The sequence below is a fragment of the Aythya ferina genome (genome assembly GCF_964211825.1).
Source record: "Aythya ferina genome assembly, chromosome: 4".
Taxonomy (NCBI): domain Eukaryota; kingdom Metazoa; phylum Chordata; class Aves; order Anseriformes; family Anatidae; genus Aythya; species Aythya ferina.
In genome coordinates this window covers 70,272,936-70,299,868 of record NC_140300.1, presented here as the reverse complement: position 1 = coordinate 70,299,868, position 26,933 = coordinate 70,272,936, and the positions used below count along the sequence as shown (strand labels likewise).

The window sequence follows — 26,933 nt, the reverse complement described above, 5'->3', positions numbered from 1 at the left end:
ACAGCAGAGCAGAAGGGCTCTGATAGCTCCTTTACCTCTGGAAGGGATGCCAACTACTTTGTTACCAAGTGCCAGTCTTTCTCGAGTTCATTATGATTAAGGATATAGCTAACAGTATGCACATGTTAGTCTGAAAAAAACTCTGGGCAGGACCAAAAGATGTCTGCTAGTAAACTTAACGGGTAGACAGCTATTACGTGTTCACATCATATTTCTGTGCTCGGACTGCCCACCCCTAATTCATTCAGTTCAATAGTACAGGATATAAACCTTAACGGCAAACATTCAGAAAGACAAAGCTGTTTCACAGAAGGGAACAGCCTTTCTGAAGGTGAATATCAGCTAATGGGTACTTAAATTTTAGGCTAGTCGTACTTTGCAGGTAAATTAATGAATGCAACTCAACAATAAGGCATTCAAATTTTTTTAGCTATATGGTTACAAGACTGCATACCCTGATCCGAGTAAGATTGCTTCACTTCTCCAACCTCAGTACAAATTAGAAATAATGAGTCTTTGGAGAGCAGAAAATTTCCCGAGGAACCACAAGGGAATCTCTCAAAATGCAGCTTTCTAGTAATAAATATAAGACTACTTTTGTTATAGAGAAACCAGAAATAAAGTAAATACAAAGCATTTGTGAGCGGCTAAGGAGCTGACTTGTTCAGCTGTCACCTACAGGAATGAGCCCTCATAAATCTGTAACATGGTGATTAGCATTCCACAACTGGATCTTTTCCATCACTGGCAGGTACTAGCAAATCAATTGTTTTCACATCTGCTTGGAGCTCATATTTCCCCAAAGGATCGCAGTGATCATATTGTTTTTCCATCTTCCAATGTACTCTCTGACCTTTTCCCTCAAGGCCTTGCACAATTCACTTTAGTCAATCACTTCTTATTGATTGTTAGTGCTTGCTCATTCCCCATCTATCTTTGCTTTATTGGATATATTGTTTGTTTTCTTTTTGTGTGTGTGTGTCTTGTCATCCACTCACTGCTCTTTCCGCCCTCGTTGCTTAAGATTTCTTATTTTGGTGTTGCACTTCTGATCTGTTCAACTTTCATTCCAGTTCCAGTCTAAATTCCATCTTCCCTCAGCTTGTCCCTACGTTTGTGCAATGCCTGTACACTAAAAACACGCTTCAACTTTCAGCATGCCAGTCTCCACCTTCCATAAAACGTTGTTGTAGGAAAAAAAAAACACTTTCCTGATTTAAAATTTCTCCAGTAACACTGTGTATTGGGTTTAGGTGGCAAGGTTTTAGTAGCAGAGGGCTGCAGGGGTGGGAGAGGAGTGAGGAAAATGTAGAAAAACAGCCCTGCAGCCCCCCAGGGCAGTGCAGGAAGTGCTCCAGGCAGGCAGCAGCAGTTCCCTGAGGCCTGTGGAGAGGCCCCTGGTGGAGCAGGCTGTCCCCCAATGAGCAATCCTCCTGTCCTGTCTCAGCCCTTGAGCCCTTTCTCACTGTATTTTCACCCCTCTTCCTTTGTGGAAGGGGTAGAAAGAGGACGGTTGTGGGGGAGTTTAGCTGCCCAGCAGAGTGAAACCACCACAAACTGCCGCTTCTGTTTTGTGTCATCCATCCAATTCGGGGCTGCATATATTCACTTCTTATCAGAGAGAAGCGTTTTTCACAACTCATCCAAAGTCAAATCCTGCCCAGCCACTGGAAGGTTCACATGCTTTCTGCAGGGCACTAACACCGCTTCATTTGCGGCTGCCACCTTAGTTCCTTGGCTTTGAAAAGACTGACACGCTGAATCATGGAAAATGCAATCACTTCTCCTCTGGGGGTACTTTTCCCTTTGAAGTTTTGCAGCAGCAGCAGGTAACTGCTCCCCATTGCACCACCAAGAAGAAATCCTGACCAGGCATTTCCTTGTAGTCATTCAGGAGTCAGTCTTAACCACACATGCATGATGCCATTACTGGGAATCCCTTTTTTCTAGTCAGCTCTTTCATTCATCACGTCAGCAGAGAATCGATCTGCTCCTCTTAGCAATACCCAGACATCATTAACCAGTTGAGGTTACATGGCAGCCACCTGGGATCCTGCAGAACTTCTCAGCCAGGAGCAGGAAGGAGGCTGCAGTGGGAAGGGAAGAATAACGTAATGCTGATTGTAATGGCATGGGACACGGATCTCCCAAGCGGTGAGAAGGAAGGCAAGTTTGCCATGGAAGATGACAAGTTTTCAGATCTCTCCGTCTTAAGTGCTTCAATACAATCAGTGCTACCGAGGTAGCTGCCAAAAGCTGACTGAAATCTGCGGTCCAGACTGTTCCAGCAAAGATTTCAAGCACAATTTTTTGCTTTTGATGCAAGTCTTCCTTAGCTGGAAAATCCTCAATTCATTTTATTACAACATCAACCACTCAGCTGATGGGAAACTTGGACTCAAAGCTGCTCTTCAAGTCTCCATATAAAAGTAGAAAAGGATTACACATGAAAAAAGGGTCAGGGTTTAAAGGAGGACTTAGCTTAGAGGAACATCTGAGACTTTTCTTAGAATTCTGTTTTCCCTAACCATTCCCTCTCTTACTGTCCTTTTTGGGCATCACAAACATGAATGAAAGGAGCAGCGATGCCAACTTATTGAGCAACTTGCTGATGAGCCAGTCATGACAAAAAGCCATCTTTATACCAGCAAACTTCTTCAATGCACTAAGCCACGGTCCATACAGCACAGGACCAAAAGAGGCATCCTTAGAAACCATCACAATAGGGCTGTAGGATAAACAGTGCCACTTTACAGCAGTTTGCAGCTTGAGCCTGTTATGCATTGTGAACTAAAGCACGGTAAGCATTTAAAAGCATGTAAGTTAACGTGAATGTTTTGAAATTACTTTAAGAAGCTAAAATCCTAAACTCCATAGGTCACTGACATATATAAATGTAATTCATGTCAGTAAAGAAGAACCAGCAAGCTGGCAGCATCCTTCAGTGACCGATGTTGCAAGTATAATGTGAGTGGGGCTGCTCTATCCAAAATATCTGATCAGCTCTCTTTTCTCCACAAGCGAAACTCCATATTTTGGGAACAGAAAAAAATATCTTTTCAAGGTCTTCCTTTTTTTTCCCCACCCCGAATTCATGGAAAAAGGAAATGGCCCTGTTGAATCTTCTTCTTTTTACATTCCTCACAAAAACACATGGTATAGATGTGTGGGTGGGATGTCTGAAAACAAGGCATGTTCCTCTACACAGCTGTACGCTATGGTAAGATCAGTTTATTGCCTTTCATGTCTGACAAGATGCAAGGAAACAAATTTCATTTCCTTGAATAGAGCCACTACTCTTCAGAAAATGCAAGGGGAATTCAAACTCACCATCTGCAAGAACGGCTTCATAGATGTAAGAAAAAGAGGCTCCAGGACTTTCGTTCTGTGGCTTACCTAAGAAAGAGAATAATTCTTTAATGGGTATCTCTTACAAAACATCTTTAAATTGTCATCAACTTAGGATAGTAATCATCACTGCTGTCAAATTTATTGTTTCACTGAATCTTTATTTTGCCCTAAGGAAGACCTCAGCATTAGAAAACAATCAAAACATTGGCAAAGGAAAACAGTTAACAAATGGACAAGCAGCTTAGAGCCTCACAAAAAAGGAAATGTCAATACATTTATTTGAATTTTTTTTTTTTTGTAAGATGAAATTTTGGATGTTATTCTAAATGGGTAATAAAGCTATCTTAAAGCTACAGTTTTTCAGGTAGGGAGAAAAAAATCCAAAAGCGAGTGGAAAGAACAAGCCCAGAGACAGATTCAGATGGAACTGCATGTACCCCATTTCTGCAAACCACCCTATGACTGATCTTTTCACTTTATTTAGATTGCATGAAACCAAACACTCAAAAGCAGTCTCTCTCCGTTGTGGTATACTGCTGACTATTTCTTTTAAACCAATCTGTACTGGGAGCAGATCTGCAGACCTACTCTGGCACTGACTGGTGGTTTTGTACTACAAGGTGGTGCTGTTTACTTTACCCTGTTTCAGTAATTCTTTTAATAACAGGAGTCCAGTGAATGTGGAGGGGATTCCAGGGAGAGGAAAAGGTGAGTGGTATCTGCTGACTCCTGCTCCAGAGATTTTAAATAATTTCCCGTTCCAATCCTGAAGTTTTAAGGCAAAAAAGGTAGCAAGCCTTTTAAAACATGCTTGGGAGAAGTTCTCATTAGTTTTTTATTCCTCTTTTCTTTGAAAGGCTTTACAGATGACCTGCAGATGTCTGAGCAGTCACACAACTGATATGAAAGCAAAGGGAGGTTGAATCTGGACATACAGAGCGCATTACGGTGGCCAGTGTCACAAAAAGCCATGCCTCCAAGTAGAACCAGAAGAAATGCCTCGCCCTAATCTTGCTAAATACTGGTACGTAAAATGGTGATCAAACCCCTGGTGGGATGGCACTCACCACACAGAAATGAGCTCTACAGCACAGCACATTAGCAAATTGATAATTCTGTTTTCTCAACAGGATCTGAATGGCGTACAGATGCCATTCAAATGGCATCAGTAATGCAGCCACAAACTCCAACACAAAACAAAGTATCAAATAACTGCTAATTAACTGAGTACTACTTATCCTGCGTGCTAATGAGGCCAGCTTCTTGAGAGGGGGGAAAAAAGAATGCACTTACGTAATTAAAGGCAATCAGTGCATACGAACAAGGGGCCTAATTAAAATCTAATAGGCTACTTTGTATCTGCAGCATTCTGACTTTTGAGCACTTACGATTTTAACTGTAACAACATTTTTTGGACCAAGCTCTGTCCTCAAAGCCATTTGAGTCAGTACAGGGAAACCCTCCCAAGATAGAAATCTGATTCTACATCAAAAAAGTTTTTTTTTTTTTTCCTATCCTAATATTAATTTTATTCAGCATGAACTTATATAGGTGCTATACTACTTTGTTAGCGATTTTTTTATTTATTTCTTTTAAATTAGGAAAACATAACCCTTATTTTGTCTTACTTTCAATGAATTGACACTGACATAATAGAAATACACTGTGGTGAAACTACAAAGAGCACTTCTGCTATGATAATCTCTGCATGCCAGAAAGCACACAAAGAATGCACTTCCAGAGGACTTCCCCAGATGCCTTCCAGCAACTTTTCCAAAATTGTGACTGGTAACCATAGTATAAAAACTAGAGGGGAGTCAATAATACGGTATTTTAAAGACATAAGGCTACAGATTCTTGTGCAATAAAAAACAATGTGTCCACAAACAACCTTGGAAGAGCAGACTAATGATGATAAAGCCATTAATTCCTTTTTAAAATGAAAAATGCACAACCTAAATAAACAACAGTAAAATCACAGTACATTAATTTGAAGTAGTACAAGCCGTGGCAGCAATGCTTATGTTCTATTAATTTGACTTTATTAATAAAAAAAACTTCATGGATTTGTCCTACAGTGAATGTCTTTTAATGGCATTTAAGGTACCTGTACGTTCACTTTCCCAGGTGTAAGCAGTTTTCATCCAATTAGCATTAAAAAACAGAGGAAAAACATCACTACACGATGCACGCTTCAGTACCCAAGCACACGGGTCACCTCGACCAGCCAGCCAGATCAAAAAATGAGCTGCTGAAAAATCTGATGTGATGAATAAAGTCGGCTTTGGATTTTGCAGGAGTAAGACACGAAGGAACACAGAAAGCAAAGAGTTTAAGTAGCAGGGGCAGGCAGTCTCAAGAACAGCTCCATGGCTGCCAACAGCAGGCTGTTTCTTATGTTTCTCTTCTGGTTTGAGATAGCCAGGACCAGGAGCCTTAGGAAACAAGCTAGTGACACTAAACCCATTTGTTTTTGTAGCAGTCCCACTCCCAAGCCCCTACGACTGCACTGCCATCCTGCAGTCATTCTGCAAGGCGGTGGAGAAACACACCTCAAGAAAATGTTGGAAAAGGCGGAAAGAGGGGCAACTTTGTGGTCTCATCTACTGCAGCCTCCTCTGGCAGTAAGCAAAGCCAGAACCACCTCTTACCTCCATTTACTCAACCTTGGGTGCCCACGCAAGAAGCTTTACAACCCTGGCTTTAGCTCCGGCATGTACAAAATCACACTGAATTCCCTGTTCACAAACAAACCCAAAAATCATGGATTTTGTTTCCTCTTGAACTTTGCTTCATGCTAATGCTTAGTTGAGTTTTTTTTTGCTAGACTCCAAGTCAGTGTCAAAATCCACGTGAAATACTACTGTTTATTTCAAAGGGGAAAACTTTCCACTTAAATGAGAGGTTTGCTCCATCAGCACAAGTTCTGCTGGCAGCCTAAGAAAATTCACATTGTCATTAGTTACTTCTATTTGAGTACCAATGTGAATAGGATCTTACAGGAGAAAAACAAAACGCTGAACTCAAAATATGAAGTATTGCTCCAGTACTCAAACATTATACCCAAACTCATGCTACAATTCCAATAAAGTGAAACAGGAGACAGACCCCATAAAAGCTCATTTCTCTTTTCTATGGAAAACGGAAACTACCATTTCTACAATAGAAATGCCTATAACTACATATGGAAACACAATGGAAACTACCCCCATATTTGATGTGGCCTAGAAATTTGTCTATGTTAAGACCTTTTTTAAAGCTCCTAGCCTGTTTGTCCTGCATGAACTAATTAGAAACAAATACAAAATGTCAGTATCTCATTACTCCAGAGTTAAACTTTACTACTAGATGCAAAATCAATTTTCTTAGCATTACTCTTGGTGATTAAAACTGTTGTACTGAATACTTGTTTGTTAACAGCCAGAAATGAATGGCACGCTGCTGTCTCAGGTGAAAGTACTCCTCCTGAGAATCCTTCCCAGGCCATCAGAGACTCTGAATTCAGCTTTTTTGGGCTGTGCTAATTAACATACCTCTTCCCACTTTTTGAGATAATAGCAGATGTGAATGGCTACGTGTAGGTTTGTTGAGCAGTTCTCAGCTACTCATTTTTACAGTAGCAGATTCTCTTCATATGGCAGAAAAGAGCCAACCACTTGCTAGGGGGAAGGCTAGAAATAACAAGAGCTGTTAAGTTTTCTTTGAGCTGTAAACAATCAAATCAAATTTAAAAAAGCAAGCAGACTAATAGATACTTACACTCCTGAGCTATACTGAGAGGTCCCACCAAAAAGAAAAAAAACAACTCATAAAAATGTCAGCATACTTTAGAAATAATGGCACAGAAAGGTATCTGTATTAGATGAGACCTGTCCTCCTTGCTGCATCACCAATACTGATGCACAAATAACTGCAGGAGGAATTTAGGACATTTAGAGATCTAATTAACTACTTCTAGCTGCAACTATCCATCTATAAATCATTTGCTCAAGCATATGAATAGCCTGAACTTGAAATACAAGTATTTCAGGACTACACAAAAAAAAAAAAACAGCAACCCACAACTATATCTAGGCTAAAAAAAAAAAACACAGGGTATTGGATTAATACATTGGAAGTACAATTTAATATAAAAAGGGTACACTGTTCAGCAGACCAAGGAGAAATGATAGGAACAAAAAGGGAAAGGAAAGGATAAATGCAAAGAAAGTGTCTGCTGACCCTACTTTCAGCAATATTACTGAGAGCTGTTGAAAAGAGAAGAACACCAGATCACACTGGGCCATCTTAGAATAACAGAAGATAGAATAACAACATTGCTAAATGTTCTAATCTCAGAGATTTATCTTTCAATGACCACAGTCACAGAAAATTCAAGAACAACTCTAAATCTGAACCTAGAAGAGTCAGATAGCATGGCTGTTAAGTATTTTGTGAACAAGGCCTGTTAAAGGAATCCTTTGACAGCAGCAAAAATATTTGCATTCTCCTTCCTGTGTAAGGTGAATACAATAAAACCTTTCACCGGCCAGGAAGCGTGTCAGAAAGATCAGCTTCCACACATCTCAGTTCTCCATTCGCTCTCCCAAGATGTTCTCCATTTGCTCCATCCCAACAGGGATGACAAACCCCTCAGATTTTGCCTTTGGATTACACTGCAGGGGGAACAAGCTCCCTGCTGGATACAAAACCCCCTTGCCCTTGCATTTCAGTTCTACTAAGCATTTTAATTCTGATTATTTGCCTGGGATTTTTGGTACACATACTAGTAGAGAGGCAGAAGGAAATTCTAACACCAACGGGATGAAATTGGCACTATCTGGTAGGTGAAACGCTGTTTCAAAATAATTGGTAGGGGGAACACAAAATTACTTTTATTTTGTACTCTTTCTGTATCGCACTGTTCCAACAGTGCAAAGAGATGGCATCTAGGACAGGAAGGACAGCTGAGAACTTACCTAGGAAGTTTACAGAGCATGGAGAAAGCTGCAGTAGGATGCTGGTTGCTAGCACCTAGCCTACACCATTCCTAATTCTCTTCAGAACTGTGACAAGCTGATTTGGCATCCATATTCAGCGGTTATAACTACTACCAGCCACCCCTGAAATGTAGAATCAGTCAAGACCTAACACCTCAACAGCCCACTGTGCTTAGGGATTAAAGGAAATGAGCTGTGGTGGTGAACAACGGCATGGTGCCATGTGGTCATTGTCATTAGAGCCAATTTTTTTAGATTTTGGTAGAGAGATAACTCTATTAATACTGAGGAGACAAGATGAGAAGTGTATGGAGGAACGAATTAACACTAATGGATGTTTGGGAAGGAAAAAGAAGGGAAAACTGTGCAGAACATACACCACCGTGTTTTCATTGCTATCTCTAAAAGCAGAAATATTAGGGACAAGAGATAAGCACTGAAAACAATTAAAAGAGATAGGATTTTCCTTCTCTCTCCATATGGGTCATCTTCTGAGTGCACAATCCTGAAGAAAACATTGAAGAAAAAAAAAAAAAAAGCTTCAAAGGAGAAACAATTCAAGTTTGCTTAATAGCCCCTTAGCAAGCCATTTTAAACCCAAAGGAAGAACATCTTTCCCAAATGTGTAATCTCTCAAAATCTCCGCCAGAGATATCGAAGTCTAGGAGCTAATAGGGTTCTACAAAAGAATGTCCTAAATATGGACATTGCAGTCACCGTTATCTTTAAGCTAAAGTAGATTATAAGCAAGGCACACCCTTATTCCTCAGAGCCTAGGTGACAGCATCTCATGCTCCCAACTCTTGCATGGCACACTAGAGAGCAGTGCCTAGCTCTCCTGGCAAGCAGTGACCTGAGCTGGCCTGCACCTATCGGGCACCTGACGTTGAAGTAAGCAAAGTAAAAGGTGAAAGTAAGTAAAATCCTGAGGGCAGATGCCATAAATATTTCTGTGAACACACAGACCTAAGTAAAGATCTGTCATCTGTCTTCTAGTGAACTGTTTATCTTTTCAGAAAAAGTTTGCAATTTCCTGTGCATGAGTCAACTGGCTGTCCCTGGGCACAGTTCCTTCCTATGCACACACATAGATGGTATAGATTCAGTTTGCATTTCACAGAGGAGATGCCAAGGAACTTCTCTGAAGCTAAATATTAGGCACAGGCAAAAATTTCAAGCATTACCTCCTGAAACCGCAGCAGGCAACTGTAAGCAGCTCAGAAACCTGAAGTCTGAAAGATGCTCAGAAGATAAACGGAGGGAAAGGTTAAAAAATAACAGCAAGAAACATTAGAATGAGAGATTGTTGGGAAGGAGCAGCCTAAGATTTAGTTTAGCCAGACTATATCATCACAGCACGTGTGTGCAGAGACATTCAGGGCAGGTTTGGAAGCTGTACAGCATCCTGAAATGTATCTGCTCAAGCACAAGGCAGGAGGGACATCCAGACAGGTCACGATCCTGATGTTCAAAAGAATATTGTCATTTGTTCATTTGCATGAAGAAATACTGCTGGAGACAGGTTCATTTCAAAGTAAAACTCCCAAACTGCAGGACGTCTTTCTCAAGCACAAGCTCCCATGCCAGAAAAATGGCACCTTGCAGATAAAGACAGAAGCACAACGTTCTGCTTCGCACACACACACACAAAAACACAACCAACAGAATGGCAGGAGCTGGAAGGAGGTTGGAGACCTAGAGACTCCAGAGAACACCCAGCCATATACCTGAAACTGATGCACAACCCACGTCGTCCTTCCCTAGTGAGCAATGCATTTCTAAAGCTATTGCTTGGTAACATTTGTGCAGCCTGGCACAAAGAGGTTAAACTTAATGCACGCGGACTTTGCCATTTCAGTGCCTCTAACCCTCCAGAGAACTGTTCTTACATTCCAGGAGTGCTAATTGTAACGTGAGCTCGTCTTTGTTGCTTCCATGGATGTGCAAACACACAGACTGAGCAATTTTACACCTTTCAGCACAGACTTGTTACTTCAGTTTGTAAAAGGGGAAGAGGACTCCTGCTTTTACAGCTTGTGTGCGCCACATTGGAAATTATGCCATCCATGAAGCTGGGTCTTGGCCTCTAATCATTTTTGATGGCCAGCTTTACCTGAAGAGATATACATACATTATCACGTTAAAGCATTTTGAAAGAGATTAAAGAAAACCATAGTTTTGTACTATTTCTGAGATTTGTAAACCCAGGAAACAGTGAAGCAAGTGTATGCCAGCTCTTCAACCACGAAGCAGTGCTGGTAGGCTCACAGGTGCCACTGGCAGATTTTGTGCCTTCCAAAACCGCTTTCTTGTGAAACTGAAGCTGTACTGAATGTATGCCAGGACTCCCGTAACTCAGGAGGAAATAACATCGTAGTCACTACGACTTCAACAACCAATGCATCAAAACATTTTTGCAATACGTCATTTCTAGAGAAAATTCAAATGCTTGCTCTTCTCTCTTTCAAAAGGTATTGATGCATACAGAGAATTTAATAATCACACAATGTTTACATTTTAAAATTACCTGGTTGAATAATTCCAGTAACAATTGAAAGATACTCCGCAGGTTCCTGATCAGTGTAGATCTCTCTGCTCCTTCCACCTAAGGTCAGTACCTCGTAAAGAATCTCTGAATTCTCCACCCCACAAAGGAGAATCACCACATTATCTGGAGGCTGAAGAACATACTCCAGAAAGCAGCATCTCTCTCGATTTAGGCATTTAAGAAGTCCACACGAGAGTATCAGCAGTTTACATTTGTAGCAGGGTAAAGAGAATGACTCCAGGTGCTTGAAAGACAAAGTCTCCAGATTGTAGAGTAAGACTCCTTCTTCATTCAGCACGAGCCCAAACAGAGATTTTAAATACACAGCCCACTCTTCTGCTTCTTGTTCGTATATCACGAGAATATCCTTCATATGTTCTAGAGAAGAAAGCATTAAAAAAAGAAAATCATTTCAAATCCATTATAAATATCTGAAGCCAGAACGTTGATTTCCCTCCCATCCCACCCCCAAGGGCTTGTGATGCTCGAGAAACAGGGCAGGTCATCAGCTTGAAGTGACAACCATCTGCTTAGTTTTAAACCACAGCAGAAAGATCGTCCACAGAAACGCTAGTAAAACTGCTCAGAATATTTCACATTTAGAATAGATTCAACTACTATTTCGGAATAAATACTGCAATTTGAATGTAGAAAGCAGAATGCATTCACATACTCAGCTCACTCGGAGTTACATTTTTCAATGGTAAAAATGCCCCTTAGTGCTTAAATGCTAAGATTTAATTGTAGAGATAACTATTAGTGTATTCTTCAACTAACTTGGAGCAAAATTGTGTGTTTTATAACACTAGGATAAGAAACTGACTTGTGATTTTACAGCACTTAGCTGTAAAAGTATTTGTTATCAGAATCTCATTTGTTTTTCTTCAACTCTTGCAGCAAAAGCAAAGAGCTCTGGAGCTGGCTAGCCAGCTTGAGAAAAAGAAACAACATTCACCAAGCTGAAGCTCTGTCAGTCTGGCCAGACTGTGATACCACAGGAAGTGGAACCACCAACCAACTGCTATTTTCAGACCTTAATTTCTAAGAGGACCGGAGTGGTCCCTTAAAGAGGATGCTTAATCCATGAAGACGACTTAAGAATTTGCTACTTACACTGCATTTAAATCTGCTTAGTTCCATCTTACAAACACAGAATATCTTCCCCCCCCCCCCCCCCCCCCCTTGCAAGTTTGAAGAGCTATCTGCTCTCAGAAATCTCTCCCTAAGGGTTTTCAGACTCTTAGCCTTGCCTCAGTTACAGGTCAAACTGGGCGTGCTATACTTCCCCCTACAGAAAGGGACTTGGTAGACCTCCTACCTCTCTTTCTGAACTTTTGTGAACTCTTCTGGCTTTTTTTGAGGAACCCAAAACTGCATTACAGGTTGGGAGTTCCTTCATATAGTACACGGGGAGAATAAAACATTAATCTCACTTGAGATTACCTTGGTTATGCAGACAAAATTCACATTCAGTCTTTAAATTAGAAGGTCTCATTTTAAGTTCATGCTCAGCTACATTTTCCTATTATAATGGGCTTGGGTAAGGACAAAGCTAAGTGGAATTGCTGGGAGGGATAAGAGAGGTTGGGTGCTGAAAGCATGCGCCAGCTGAAGGGTTAAAAACCTTTTTTACTGCTGTCCTGATTGTGCAGAAGTGGGATCTGCTGGCATCTGCCCCAGCACCCCCTGGGCCCAGAGGCTGCGTCGTGTCCGTGTATTCTTACACGAGGAATGGTGCCGAATGGCACCGCATCCCCACGCAGACTGGGAGCGCCCCGAAGGCACTGCCAGATCCTGGATCAGGAGAGAATTCCCGGAGCCGAGCTTTCAGGCCCAGCCGCAGAGCTTCCCTGCGTGCTGGGCATGGAGGAGCAGCTCCTTGGGCAGGCATATTTGTAAAGATACAATAATCATAATGAAAGTACACCCAAGGTGTCAAGTTCACCCTCATGCAAATGGACGGTACAGGGCTCGAGTGCGCAAGAAACTCTGAAGATAAAAGTGAGGAAGTTGCACCGAAATGATAAAAGCGGATGAAGTAATTCTTTTTCCATATTCTGTATCTGCACCTAAGCCCGCAGCTTTGATCTTGGCTAAGTGTGAATGAGAAAGAATTTTTAAGACGTTTATTGAAGGCTCAATTGCACTTCTTTTAACCAATATTGATTTTTGTATGAGAAATGAGAAAGAATGCTTTATTTGTATAAAAGAGAGCAAAATATATCTAATACCACACTTGATGGAAGAAAAGCTCTACAACATCTCATAAAACTTTAATACAACTGCCATATTTCATTTGTCTTTTCTGCCTACATAAAGGGAAGAGTCATACTGCTGAGGAAAGCTTCATGCGAGGCATTTTTTTCCTGCAGTTTGGCACAAAGCTTATTGGTCTGAAGACTGCAACCAGTGCTATTAAATTACCCCTGGCAAACCAAATGTGGGTTTGTTTGGAATTACATGCACGCTTATTTTGCTGGCCACTGATCTGTTATTATCCAAGCTATCTTTTGAGATTGAGAGTAAACTTTGATACGAAGGAATGCAAGAACTACAGGCTGCTTCCCCAAAATTGTATTAAAAAAAGCAAAACATCACTATTTTAAAATGCTAGCACGATTTTAAATGTAGCCAGAGTTTATGCTAAGAATGCTTACAAAGTTCCCTACCTAAAATCTACTTCACATGCCTTAAACTTTGCCGTTACACAATGTTTTGCCTTTGGAAGTTTTACTAAAATGTAAATGCTTGAACACTACTTACCTGAAAAATCACAGCCCACCCAAAACTCCATCTTCAAAGCACTATCATTTTTCTGTGAAACAACAAAAGCCGAAATCTTGCCTTAATGCAGCACTACCCAGTACTGAATACGCAGTAACACTGCTTAACTTTTCAACCAGAGCTTTTTCCCCTTCATTATTTTCATCTCTCACTGAATATTTCTTTGAAGCTACTGCACTTGGAATATAATGCAAGTTGAGATGAATTTTGTTCCCTTGCAAGTTAATGTAATGGAAACTATCATATCCTGACAAAATTAAGCCATGCTTCAACTACTCCTACTTGGAAACTGACTCAAAGGTAGAAATAAAGTGTATTATTAGTTCAGCAATGAGAAACAGTAAGAGACTTTATGCAGTCATCCATAACATGAAAAGGTTCTTCTGACAAGCAAAACTATTCTCTAGTTCCTGATGTGTGGCTGACCAAACCCCTCACATCTCACAAAACATGCTATCTGCAGCTTTCTTGGAAAAGACCTGCTGAATCTTAGGAGAACCAAAAGAGATGAGAGTGCCTTTGCAGACTTGTGCAACCAAAGGAATCAAGAGCTTGCATACACACAAGGCAGAAAAAGGGCTTTTTTATAACAACAATTAAAAGATACTTCATGGATGGGAGGGGTTGGCCTGTTCTCCCACGTGCCTGGTGACAGGACGAGGGGGAATGGGCTAAAGTTGCGCCAGGGGAGGTTTAGGTTGGATGTTAGGAAGAACTTCTTTACTGAAAGGGTTGTGAGGCATTGGAACAGGCTGCCCAGGGAAGTGGCGGAGTCACCATCCCTGGAGGGCTTTAAAAGACGTTTAGATGTAGAGCTTAGGGATATGGTTTAGAGGAGGACTGGTTAGTGTTAGCTCAGAGGTTGGACTAGATCATTTGGAGGTCACTTGCAACCTAGATAATTCTGTGAGGAAAAAAAAAAAAGGCAAGTATAGTTGGAAAGCAAAAGGAAATCTATGGAATTTTGCCATGCATTAAATGTGTTAGGAAAGCAAAGAAAAGGAAGCAAAGATTTGAGGCTCGTGGCTACTTTTACACATTTATGAATCTAAAGAAAGTCTTGCAATCTTGTGAAAGAGATTCTGTTTGCTTGAAGCTGAGCAAGATTCAGAAAAGTAAGTCTAGGGTTTAAAAATTGTCTCTGCAGCCAATAGAGCCCAAAATTGTCTCTGCTGCCTCAGGATACTTTGGTAAGAGGAACTGTCACTCGATCATCGACTCGTAGCCAAGCTTTGACTGAAAGATGCATCCCCACAGCTCTCAGACCACGCACAACACTCTCCAGTTGCAGTACTGGTGAAAGCCATGCCCAGTTGCTCAGACAGCTGGCCAGGAATTCACGAAACCACACAAGCAGCCCACCACACTCAACCTGATCAAGAGTAATTCAAGTCTGTCTGCAACGCTTGCCTCAACCACATCAGCTTTTGATATCTAAGTGAACCCATTCTCAACCACTACATTGAGAAAAAAGGGGATCAATTGCTAGAGAAAGAATAAAATTCATTCCTTTTAGCTCTTCCTGGAGTAGGTGTCCTCACCTGGGGACAGGGAGGTGTTTTTTCTTTTGTTCCTTTTTTTAGTTTGTTGTTTTTCCAAATGGCAGTCTTACAGACATTTGAGAAAGTGCATGATTTCTGTCAGTACGTAACGAGCTACTGCCCATTAGTAAAAACTCGTTAAAATATGTAGAAGTGCTCTGTACCTCAAAAGGGAAGTAGGATAGCACAGAGTGAAAATTCTGACTTTCTTCATTGATTAAAAATTAGGGCAGCATAAGCAATACTGAAGGACACCCGTGCCATCCTTAATTCCTTTGGGAATTGCACACTACACACCCCGGGATTACCGTGAGTCTCTTCCCATGCTAAAAACTTCCATAAAAAGGACTTTTTTTTTTTTTTTAAAGGCAGGAAGGGCCTGGGTAAGGAAATTTAAGAGCCTTGATACCACTCACGCTTATCTGATTGGATTTTTATGAACCTCAAGCTTTTAGTTTCCCTGTCACCCACAGCAAATGCATCACACTCTCCCATGAGGTCCCATTCCAAGCAACCTTGCCCTTGTCATCTGCAGAGCCTGAAGCCCGTGGTTTTCAGACACTTTTCAAACTCTAGGAGTTTTGCTTCCCCCTCCCAAGGCATCTCCTCTGCTTCCCCTCCTCTCCCCACTCCATTCCTTTCAAAATTCAGGCTGAAACTATGGGTATAGCCGAGGGTCATACACAATGACAAAAATGCAGCATGAGAAGCAAGAGCGTAAGAGGTCCAGACTCCCATCTTTGCACAGTGATTTATAAAATATTTCTTGTAATCCCAGGAAAACTCATTTCCATTTGGGCTGCATGTCGGGTGGGAACGAGGAGCACACCTACTAAGTAGCTCTAGCTCAAATCAGACTCCAGAAGCAAAAGATCTTTAGTCTCTTGGCTCCTGTGCAATCTTTTCAGCAGGATTCATCCATTCATCTCTTCATGCTGCTTGCTCGGATCACTTAAGATGATGTAAGGAAATGCAGAAGACCGCTTTGCCTAGCACTCTAAACAACTCCTGCAATTCAACATTTGGAAGCAGACTAAGACCATTTAATTCAGTGCTAATCGGCAGCCTTGGCATAACGAGCTGCCCCTCACCCATCCTGAACGCATCGATTTTCCCAGTCAGCACACCTGACACAAATCCAGTAAATGCATCTCAAAATGCACCTCCAGCTCTGGGTTGCAAGGCAAATCCCCTGCAGCAAGCCAAAATGGATCCATCGCGGGAAGGACAGCGCAGAGCACTTTAGAAATACTTGCAGATAATGGAAAACGTTTTCAAGTAAGTCATGTTGCTTCTCAGAGACTTTCCACTAATGGAAATGAAAATTATAAAAGCCTGCTTGTAAACTTTAGAGTGAGATCACAAAATAGCTAAATTGCCGCAGCACTGTGGCACACCTGTTTCAATTAAAGCAATTATCTTAAAGCATGGGACATTCCTGCTGCCACTGCATCAGCCAGCAGAGTGGCTGCACGCCTATTCTCAAATACCCATTTAACTAGGATGCAATAAGAACATTTCCATCATTTATGCACCTTCCACTGCTAATTGCTAAGTTGTTAGGGAGAACAAGTGCTTGCTCCATCAGTACGACATCAGGCCTCCTGTCTTCATCGCTCTCATTAAGCTCAGCGAGGCCTGGAGTGGGCAAAACGAAGTTCAAGACAGCAAACAAGCTTCCTACAAATTGAAGGGGATAAATTTTGGCTTGATCTTGGAGGCTTTCTCTCTAAAGAAATTCCCCTGACCTTCCCTGCAGTAACAGTGGGAACATGGAGCCAGGCAGGTTCCTGCTGCCTTGGGAATACGAACAGGAGGATAACAGCTATCACTGTATCCTCCCTCCCCTGTACAAAAACATGGGCTGTAGAAGTCAGAGCTCAATCCTCTGCTTCAGGGTGCATCTCCTCTGCTATTACCATCCCACTGAGGCAAAATTTTGTGTCATTATAGGCACTTCCTTGAGAGCAAATCAGGCCATTTGCAGGTTTTAGCAGAATGTAATCAGGTAACTCAGAACTGCTTTAGACAGTAACAAATCACAAAGAGAAAAATATTCCATAATGCAGTACAAAGAGCTGAACTAACACACAGCTTTTATTTTTTATTTTATTTTTTTCTGGGGGCTGTGAAGCAAGTCTTTAAGGCTAGATGAAAAGCTGGACAAGCTGTATCAGGTTTGCTTTAACTGATGCTGTTGCTACCAGAAACAACCACCACTAGAGCTGTCCTTTCATTCACTTTAATTCTTTCCCACTGGCAGTGTTTCTTTCATCACCTATTGGGATCTCTCTAGATGTTCCTACCTTGGCTTCCCCCACTGATTCTTGGATTAATTTCATTTAAACTCTCCTCATTCAAATTAAATTTCTTTGCTTTTTCTTCTGCCTTCTGGTGCTTTTTTTTCTTCCCCCTGCAACATTGATTCCATTGTTTCTTTCAAATCCCTGCCTCTAATTAGTTCCAAGTAAGAAAATGGGAATTTTCTCTCATTCTTTCAAATCAGAAAGTGGGAATTTTCTAATTCATTGAATTAGCCAAAGATTAGCCCAACTGTCACAGCTTAACATTGCCACAGGAAATCTGCTTGGTAAAAACCTCTCTCAGAGCACTCAAAGCCCACATTGGTTTAGGGTTTCGAAGACTGCATGTTTCCTTTGCCACAAGTCAGCAGAGAATCCAGGGAGGGGTCCTAAGACCCCATAAATCAAACAGCTTGATCTTCTGTTTTTTTTTTGCAGACAGGTTTTAAATCTATTTTTACACATCTCATTTCGGTAAGTGTTCATCCAGAAATTAGACAAGCTGTGAGAAGCAGTTCCTATTAAATGTATAACATGTTTAAGCTTTCGAGTCGTAGTTGAGAATGTCCCCTGTTTTCAGCTCATTTCTTTCGTCCCCTTCTGACAGATGTGACAGTCACCAAGCAACAACGCAAACGAACTCACAAACAACCCCAAACCACCCGCAACCCAAGACAAATGCCTAAATCGGTGTTGGACAAACACTTTACGCTTTCCTATTGGCCTTTTAAACGGCATTCATAGTAATGATGCACACAGAAGGAAGCAAGTGAAACAGAAATTAATTCCATAAATGGGTAGCTTCACAGAATGGGCACCGACAAAACTAACAGTGAGTTAGACCAAGACAAATTAAACAACTTCGGATACGTTCAGCAACAACCTCAATAGAAAGCGGACTTCTCTATATTAAACCTCCCTCAGCTTCCCCTCTATTGCCTTAAGACAAACATTCGAGACACCAGCTATATAACAAAGCACTTTTTTTTCTGCCCATCAGACAGAATGAAATTGAATCAGTCACACGAGTGCAAGCCTGCCTTTGCACAATTCCTCCACCGTACAGCAAAATTAGCTGCAGTGCCAAATACTGGTAAAGCTTACTTGAGATTCTACAGACGTTTTACACCAAGCAGATAAGCTTGCTGGATGTTTAACACATGCAATTGTGTTTTCCCCTTGCAAAATACAAGTTCTCAATTTTTACTGGTCCCAAAATAAGACCCAGTTGGGAAGTTCTCAATTTTGGGTCCTCCCCAAAAAGGACAGCCTTCGCAGAAAGACTTAACAAATCTACTGCTGCCTTTGACCAAACGGGCTGCCTCCTGGAAGCGAAGCAGTTGGAAGTTCTGCACGTTCAGGTTCTTGTAAATGGATTTTGCATACCTTACGTGCACACCTTACTTCACTGTCCTTGACATGCATCCTCAGTGTGGGACAGAAACAAGCAAACTGCCTACATCATTATGTGAATTGGAAGAAAAGTATCTCACTGGTAGTTTAGCTTTTCAAGCACACTGTCTTTCATGCCTAGTTAGAAGGGACAGAAAACAAATCCTTCTTGAACCATTTCTGAGATCAAGTTAAACCATAACTCATTACAGTCAGACAGTCTGTGTTGTTCAAATATAGTAAAACTCAGAAGGCTGAGAGGGATAGGACAGTACAGGACTGAGCCTCTTATGGTTTTACAAAATCTATAAATACAAAACCTACCTATATATAACCATTTTTTTTTTTTTTATTTTTTTTTACATTTCTCTTGAATATCTAGAAAAAAAAAAAAATCTCAAAAGAAAACAGCTTGAAGCTGTTACAGATCTATCCCTCTTCTTTGTACAGCTACTGCAGTAACATTAATCTAAGACTCAACATAGCAGTTTAACACACTACCCATGCCAGCAGCTCAGCAATACCCGGCTGCATGTTTAGTACAGATGTGAAATAGTGTGCAGCCTTACATTCCCCCCTCTGAATTTTACACTGACCATCCTTCATCTTCCCCTTGCTACAGATTACTTTTCTAATTGCACAAAGGAACGCACAACTTTTATGGCTACCAAAAGCAGCAGCCCTTCACATCTCTACCACACATTGCAGCAACTTACTCACCACTCCCAATCAACTCCCCAGCTTGCTTTGCCTTGCAGTTGCCTAAATGCATCTGTTGCCACCAAGGAGAATGAAGCACGGGATAAACCCAAGCCTCTGAAGTTAAGCCGAAGGGATGACTACCACTTGCAGCAACAGTTATGGCTTAGAGTGAGTTTATGTTAATATTTATCTTCACTTACCGTGCTTTGCTTCGTCTCACCAAGTGGCCTAGGAGCACAAAAACCTCTCAGATTAAACTAAAGCAGAACACCTGCTTCAGCATCACACCCAACGTGCTCCACCTGCTAATGCCACAGCGCTAGGCTGGAGTGAGTCCAAAATAAGCCCCCTGTCAATGTAAGCTGTGTGGCTCTCAGGTCCCTAACACTCACCACTGGCCTCTACAACTCCCTTTCTGTCAGGAGCACTACTTACCACCGCAGACATCCGCAACAGTACAGCCTGAGAGCAACCACCAGTTTGGTTGCTGCACTCAGTGCTAAACCTGCAGCTGAGCTCCCACTCCCACACTTGTACCAAAGCAGGCGACTCAAGCAATGCTTGTGAACACAGCCACTTCCACTGGAGTCGTAGCTGGTGCAGACAGCTGGCTGGGGTGGCGTCTGACTCACTTGCAGGTATCCAAGTTGGCTATCTAGGGCTACAACCAAATAAAACACCGAACTAAATGCTTCTTATGACATGACAATTCAGTGAATAGGGCTTGCAAACTACACTAAGAATGGAATTATCCAGGAAGAACACATGTCCAAGATTCATCTTCAAAAAAATGACCATCTTTAAATCTCTTGTGAAACGTTTCATTGATCTGATATCAATCTGAGGAAACACGGCTTTTAAAAGAGAGGAATTCAAGTTTATGAACACTCATCTAAAGAATCCTACTTCTTTAATAAAGACTTAGATTCGTAACTATCATCAGTACCACTACATTAACTACTAGGGTGTTAAAACTTTGCTCTTGTCAGTATAACAAAGCAAAACCAACTGTTTGGAAGAGAGTTTGTATATTTTTTGTACAATTTAAATTTTGCAGTGGCCATATGTGATGTAATTGTGAGAGATAAAATAGTACAACTTACTTCTAGAATATCTTAAATACAGTTAGTGTTCAACCCTTTATTTCCAATAAGAAAGGATTAGCTTTTCATTTAAGGCTCTGAAACATTAAATCCAATGAGTTTGCTGTCACAGCTTCAGAGTACGGTTCTGCCTTTTTAGGCTGTTGTTAAGGCATGATTTAAAGAAGAGACTGTGTACAAATTTAATAATGATGATTATATGTCATCCACAATGAACAGGATGGACTTAGTAGCATGTGGGAGTACAAAATTTATGGTACACGTGATCTGTTTGCAAGCTAAAATCCAGGAATATGGATTGCCTTTTTAATGAATTCCCTAAACTTCTTCAGTATTGAAATATAGGCTGCCAGTTTGCCAATGAAACAGCTGTTTTTAAGCTTTTGTAGAAAACCACCTGACACTAATTTGGCAAGAGTGCTCCAAGAAAATTAAAATGCATCTGTCCTGAACGTACCCTGTGAGCAGACAACACTTCTTTCCAAAATGAAAAATGTAGGATCTGCCTTAAACTTTCACACACAATATTTTTCCCCTGATTCAGTTACTGCAGAATCTGTTTCATGCATTCAAGCCCAAATTAGATTTGGCCTCCTCTAAAATGGTTAATCTTGAACAGGGAACAAAATTAACAAAGGAGAGAAACAAATCTGGAAGTTTTGATGATAAGATTACAAAGTTACAAAAACAGCATGCAAATATGATAACCTTCAAACCAGCTGCGATCAAAAATCACTGGAAAAATTCCCTCCCATGGTGTGTATCAAAAAGGCTTCACTGATTAAACAGAGCTACTGTGCCGTGCCCTAGCTGGGCATTGGCCTTACATTCTCACAGGGAAGAGGTCTACAGAAACCAAAGAGTCCCTGAAATGCTCTAGTAGCAGACTAGAAAGTCAAAAAAGGGGGAGAGGGTCTATTGAATTTTATGCATTTTATTAGATTTTGTAGATACTATTAAACATATTTTCTAATCAAGACTTTTTTTTTTTGTTATTTGATTTGATCTTTATTAAGTTTTGTTCATGTAGCCTTGCCTTTTAAAAATCACTATTTAAGAGACAGATAAATTTGAAATGTAAATTATCTTCAGGCATTAAAAATTAAGATTAAGTTGCTAGAAATGATGTTCTGGACATAGCTAAAACCATTTAGGGATCCATAAAAAACTCGTGTGGTCTATTTGGTTTCCTTATTTCCTTAAAGGCCTAAGAGACTTGCTTTGAAGTAAACGCAGGTCTCAATTCAAATCACATGCTTGCTTATTTCAGTTCCCTTGAACAAGGAAACAGTGTTTAAAAAATGATGATTATCAATCAGCTGTTTTTCAGAGGACCTTTTTTTTTTTTTCCTTTCCTTTTTTATTGCTTGTTTTTTTAAAAGTCAGCTGTAAAGGTGCAACCACGTTAGATGTGATTCAGCCAGCTCCTCTAGTTGCTCAGCAAAACTGAGTTTGTAAAGGGAAGAACTGCTCTGGGGGGGCGTAAGCCTGCTGTTAGGCTGCTAGCTGCATTGGCCACCCTCTGAGGATTCTCCATCCTCGTAACTCAAGCACATACTCCTGGCTGCTGTTACAGTCAGAGCTGATTTGAATGCTATTGCACACACTTGAAAAAATTCTTAGTAACAAAACCTTAGATAAGACGCTCACACAAAGGATTTTATACTGCATATCTACCAGTTTCTTGTTATATATCATATGTTAAAAGGAAGCTAATCAAAACCAGAAGATACCTGTCCTGCTGTTCGTATTGTTTGTTAATTAAAACAGATTTCTGCCACTCAGACAAATTATAGCTTATCAAACAGCAAGTGACTACAACGAGTTCTGAAATACAAATCTTAAAATCCAAGGACCAGCAGCATAGATGTGGCTGCTGACAAAAGTACTGCTTGTTTTCTTTTACTGCCTACCATCACCTCAGCATTAAACTGCTTTGAAGCCTGTGCTGTATTTAGCCTTCCCCCCCCCTCGCCAAGACACCAGCTTTACCTAAGAGGGGGGCTCTTATTTTCCATCCTCAAATTGCTCTAAATTGTTCTTGTTTGATTCACTCCAGGCAGACGACTAGTTTTTCACTTCAGTTATTTAAATTGTAAATGTTTCATGAATAAATGAAAAGGATGAATAATAAAAGGGTGTACCATACGAAAATATGTTTAACATATATATTGTTCTACTTCTTAGAAGTTCAATTTGTAAACACCATTCAATACATCTTTCTGTGTTTTTCCAAAGGCTGCCATTAGGAAATAAATAACACTATTTCAATCATACCTCTCATCTTATATTAAAAAAAAAAGAAAACACACACACAAAACCCCTTTTCATTGAATACAGTAAAAAAAAACCTCCAGTTATTCATTCCTCATGTGTTAACATTCCCCCGGTGCTGTGGACAACAACTTAAAAAAAAGTACTGTTCAGTGTTTTTATTATTTGGAAGAAAATATAATGATCAATGGCAAGTGAAAATATCATTACTTCATTACATTCTGACAGGAAAATAGCTTGCTTTGTTCAAGAGACTGAACACAGGCACATTTCCACGCTGAGAAACTTGAAGGGTAAAGTACAGCAAGGCACCACAGGCTCTGTGTGTGTATTCTCACAGAGACTTGAGTGCGTTGGAGCCTTGGCAGCATCTCAGTGAGGCTGGGGGGGCAAAAGGAGGTGGTGTTGTCTTTTAGTGGGATGCTATCTTTATTTCTTATACGAATAATCTTAACTGGTGAATATCATATGTCTAAAGCAGGGGATTTAGGATGAGGTCTTCACTTCTAGGTATGGCTACGCTATCATCTACTGGCATCTTAACTTGGTATCAAGGCAACACTTAGGCAGCCTCTTTCCCTTTCCACCTCTGACGTTGTCCAGAGAAGGAAGACAAAAAACAGCCAACCAATGAAAACAAACCAAAACCACTAAGAATGTGAACTGAACAGAAGCTGCAGTAGGACTTCAGCAGAAAGACAAGACAGGCATAAAAGTCTCCTAGCTGACGACATGCATGCTTTCCTAGTGATTTTTAAGAAGTTTTGCTAAATAGACTTAGATGGAGAACCTTAGACCTACGAATACAGTCTCCTTCCAAATTCCTTACCCCACAGTCACATGCAAAACCTGGAGACTGCTAGAGAGCATGTTTCACAGCAGCAAAGAGAAAAGCAAGACATGTATCCAGGAGCTACGGACTTCAAATGCAGCAGAAGTTTTCTTAGGAACTGAAGGAATTAAGAAGTATCAGCTTCTACTAAGGCATTCAAGTGGAAAAGCAGAAAATACTTGCGATTCTTTTTTCAGCTATGAAAATCGGCAAAATTCAGGAACTCCCTGGAAGCAGTTCCCAGTAGTTCCCCAGTAGTAGGTAAAAGGGTATAAAATAAGCAATTTGATAAAGGTGCTGCATTTCAACTTCACAGCCTTACAAAAATTGTCACTAGACCTTAAACACACACTTAAAAATCCCTATTCCCTTTTTCTAAAGGATGCAATTAAGTATAAGCACACTTTTTGCACAAACACATGCACGTCACACTTACCAGACCCAAAGGAGTATTTAAAATGCCAACTGATAACCAGTGAAATTTTACCAGTTTACCCATTTTATTCCACTCGCTTGTTTGTTTTGTTTCTGCCTCCCAACAATCACATTGTACTTATCAATAACCACATTGAAACACTGCTGTATCCATCAGTACTCGATCTAAACACAGATCTGAACTGTAGCAATAAAATCATGGGGTAGCACAGCAACAGAGCCGGATATGCTCAAGACACCTTCCAAGAAAAATCCACTGCTCTTAAGATCCGTTTTGAGAAAGGTGCTGCCGCATCAGCCCCCAGGAAGGCAGAATGGGTGCTTGTGGAGCCATCTCCACTCTGACCTCGGCATCCTCACAGAGCATCTCTGGAGAGGAAAGCTAAGCCCTGCATCACACGCTGCATGCCAGCCCCGTGCCCAGTTCTGCACAGATGCTCAAAAAGACTGCAGAAACTTGGACAGGCTTTGAAATGATTTTGCAGTTAAAAGCAATCATTACTATCTCACTGTTACTGCTATTACAACACCTTCATCCTATTTTTCTTACTTAGAGGCGCGAGTTTGGAGTATGTAACGTTAAGGCACTCGTATGCTGGACATCCTTCCTAGTTTTCTATGTGATCTCAGACAAGCCATTTAATTTAGGACATTGTCCTCCCTTTATTTTTAATATTATCACAGTCTTAAAATGAGTCATTCAACATCAAGATCCCACAGTAAGTTTGAGTGAGCTACCATAACCACTGAAAAAAAACACAAGCCTGTGCAGCATCCCACTGAAGGAGCTCCTGTTGCCAGAACTGCCACGTTCTTTCCCTAGATTTAGGCTGGGTCTATCTGCACAGCAAAGAATCGCTCTGCGAAGACATACCCTCTGCTTTTTTCACACTATTACAGCACCCTGAGTACTTGACTTTTTCTGCCCTTCTCAGAATTGCATTATATTTGCTTGACACAGTTTGAGACCTGTACTTAGGTTTATTTGTACAAATTTTTGTCTGATTTGACAGAAGTCTGATGCATTTTCTACATCTCCCTGAACATTAACAATAATTTTCCAGCATTTCTCTTATAAATAAGATGGCACTAAGGACCAAGTTGAAGTCAATTTCAAAAACAGGCAGCAGAAGCAACTCATACCAATACAGAAATAAACAGAAACTTCGTTTCCCTCCAAGTTGATAGAACAAAGCTCACCTCCCCAAAGTAATGGCAACCACCTGGCACTGTGAGCTTTTGAGAAACCGTAGCATTTTGTTTAACACTTGCCATTTACTCGTGGTTCCCATATATGCTGATACTGTCTTCATGAGCAAGAAGAAAGGAAAAGGAAGTTTGCTTTCCTGTTCTATTCACAGCGCACACTGCTGCGTTCTTCAGGTTTTGAATGCTCTCTCAATGCTCAGGCAGCACACCTGGGTGACCAATCTCTGAGGAAAGTATCTAGCTGGGTGTCACTGAAGGGGGACAGGCAAAACAGACTATAGTTAGGCAAAACCTCTGAGTAGTTCTTACGATAAATGAAAACTCGCAAAAGACCTCTAAAAGGGATTACAAGTTTAAGTTGTACATACTGTTGTAGGTTTGTTGTAATTAATATTTAGCAACAACAAATAGTTATCAGTTGGCAATGGGTTGTATAAAATGTAAGCTCGGGGTGCTGAGCAAAGACAAGAAGCAGTGAACCACAACCACAAACTGTAGCTACTTTATCTGGGTAAAGTTTCGAGTCATTTACATCTGTTAAGCATCTGATGTGAAAGCAAAAGCATGCTTTCCAAACTCAGCTTGGCTTGAGCTATATCAATCACATAAATCTTATCTTAATTTAATTGTACACACAGAAACATTGAAAAACAGAGTAATGATGGGAGTACTTAAGACCTGTTTACTTAAGTGTCAGCCCTGTGATAGCATAAATTATACTCTGAGGAGTTAACACAAAGCCTTGCTTTCTTACTATGCAGGGAGGCAATGGACACTAAATAATAATCAATAATTATTGCATGCCATAGACACCAATTTAATGTTTAAATTATATTTGTGATTTCTGTCTTACCTTCAAGGCAGTTTCAGCATGCTTAGATATTTAAAATATCATTTTGAACCTACTACAACTTTTGTTTACACTTAGTAAAACCTAGCTGTTTATCACAGATCATATTCTAATTGCCTGATTTTAATTTACACAAGAGGTCAGGGAAACTTCATTTTCTTCATGATAGCCAGAAATGACTGGACCTCCCAGGAATATGTAATTATATATCACAAACTATTGCTGCTGTTCGCATTGTGGCACTCGTGCTTATTGCCTTCTAGAGGAGGTAAAATGTTCTTTACTCCCTACAAGCCAATAACAGGGTATGGAAGCTAAATAAATGCTCAAAGATCAGCTCCAAGAGAGACACTGAAAAGGAAACGGTGACACGGTAGTTCTCCAGTCCCTGGACATAAACCTTCTTTTCAGAAGCTGAGATAATTGCTCTTTCTCTCGCCTTTACTGTGGCAGCAGTGATATGCTCTTTCAAATGTGGGTGGTCAATTGCTTATAGGTAAGCTTCAGTAATTAGTGCGCAAGAGAAGGGAGGCTGGAGAGGATTCACATAGGGAAACATCTTGTTAGGATCAACTTTTGAACCTGAATCAGCTACCCAACACTTCTGAGGGTCAACAATTGCTATGTGTT

The 26,933-nt window shown here is 40.7% G+C and overlaps 1 protein-coding gene across 8 annotated transcripts in view; it reads right to left on the bottom strand.

Annotated features, from left to right (window-relative positions):
* The window catches only part of BANK1 (B cell scaffold protein with ankyrin repeats 1), a 133,080-nt gene that overhangs the window by 102,516 nt on the left and 3,631 nt on the right, over positions 1-26,933 (bottom strand). For 4 of the 8 annotated variants that reach the window (XM_084519430.1, XM_084519429.1, XM_084519426.1 and 1 more), the window contains exons 1-3: positions 19,619-19,774; positions 10,858-11,256; positions 3,331-3,396 (exon numbers count right to left, since the gene is read on the bottom strand). In XM_084519430.1, coding sequence (XP_084375556.1) covers positions 3,331-3,396; positions 10,858-11,256; positions 19,619-19,670 — 517 coding nt within the window. In that variant the 5' untranslated portion in view covers positions 19,671-19,774. Of the gene's footprint in view, positions 1-3,330; positions 3,397-10,857; positions 11,257-18,892; positions 19,027-19,618; positions 19,775-19,800; positions 19,887-26,933 lie in introns of those variants that run through there. The other 4 variants (XM_084519431.1, XM_084519432.1, XM_084519428.1 and 1 more) reach the window with 3 other exon arrangements.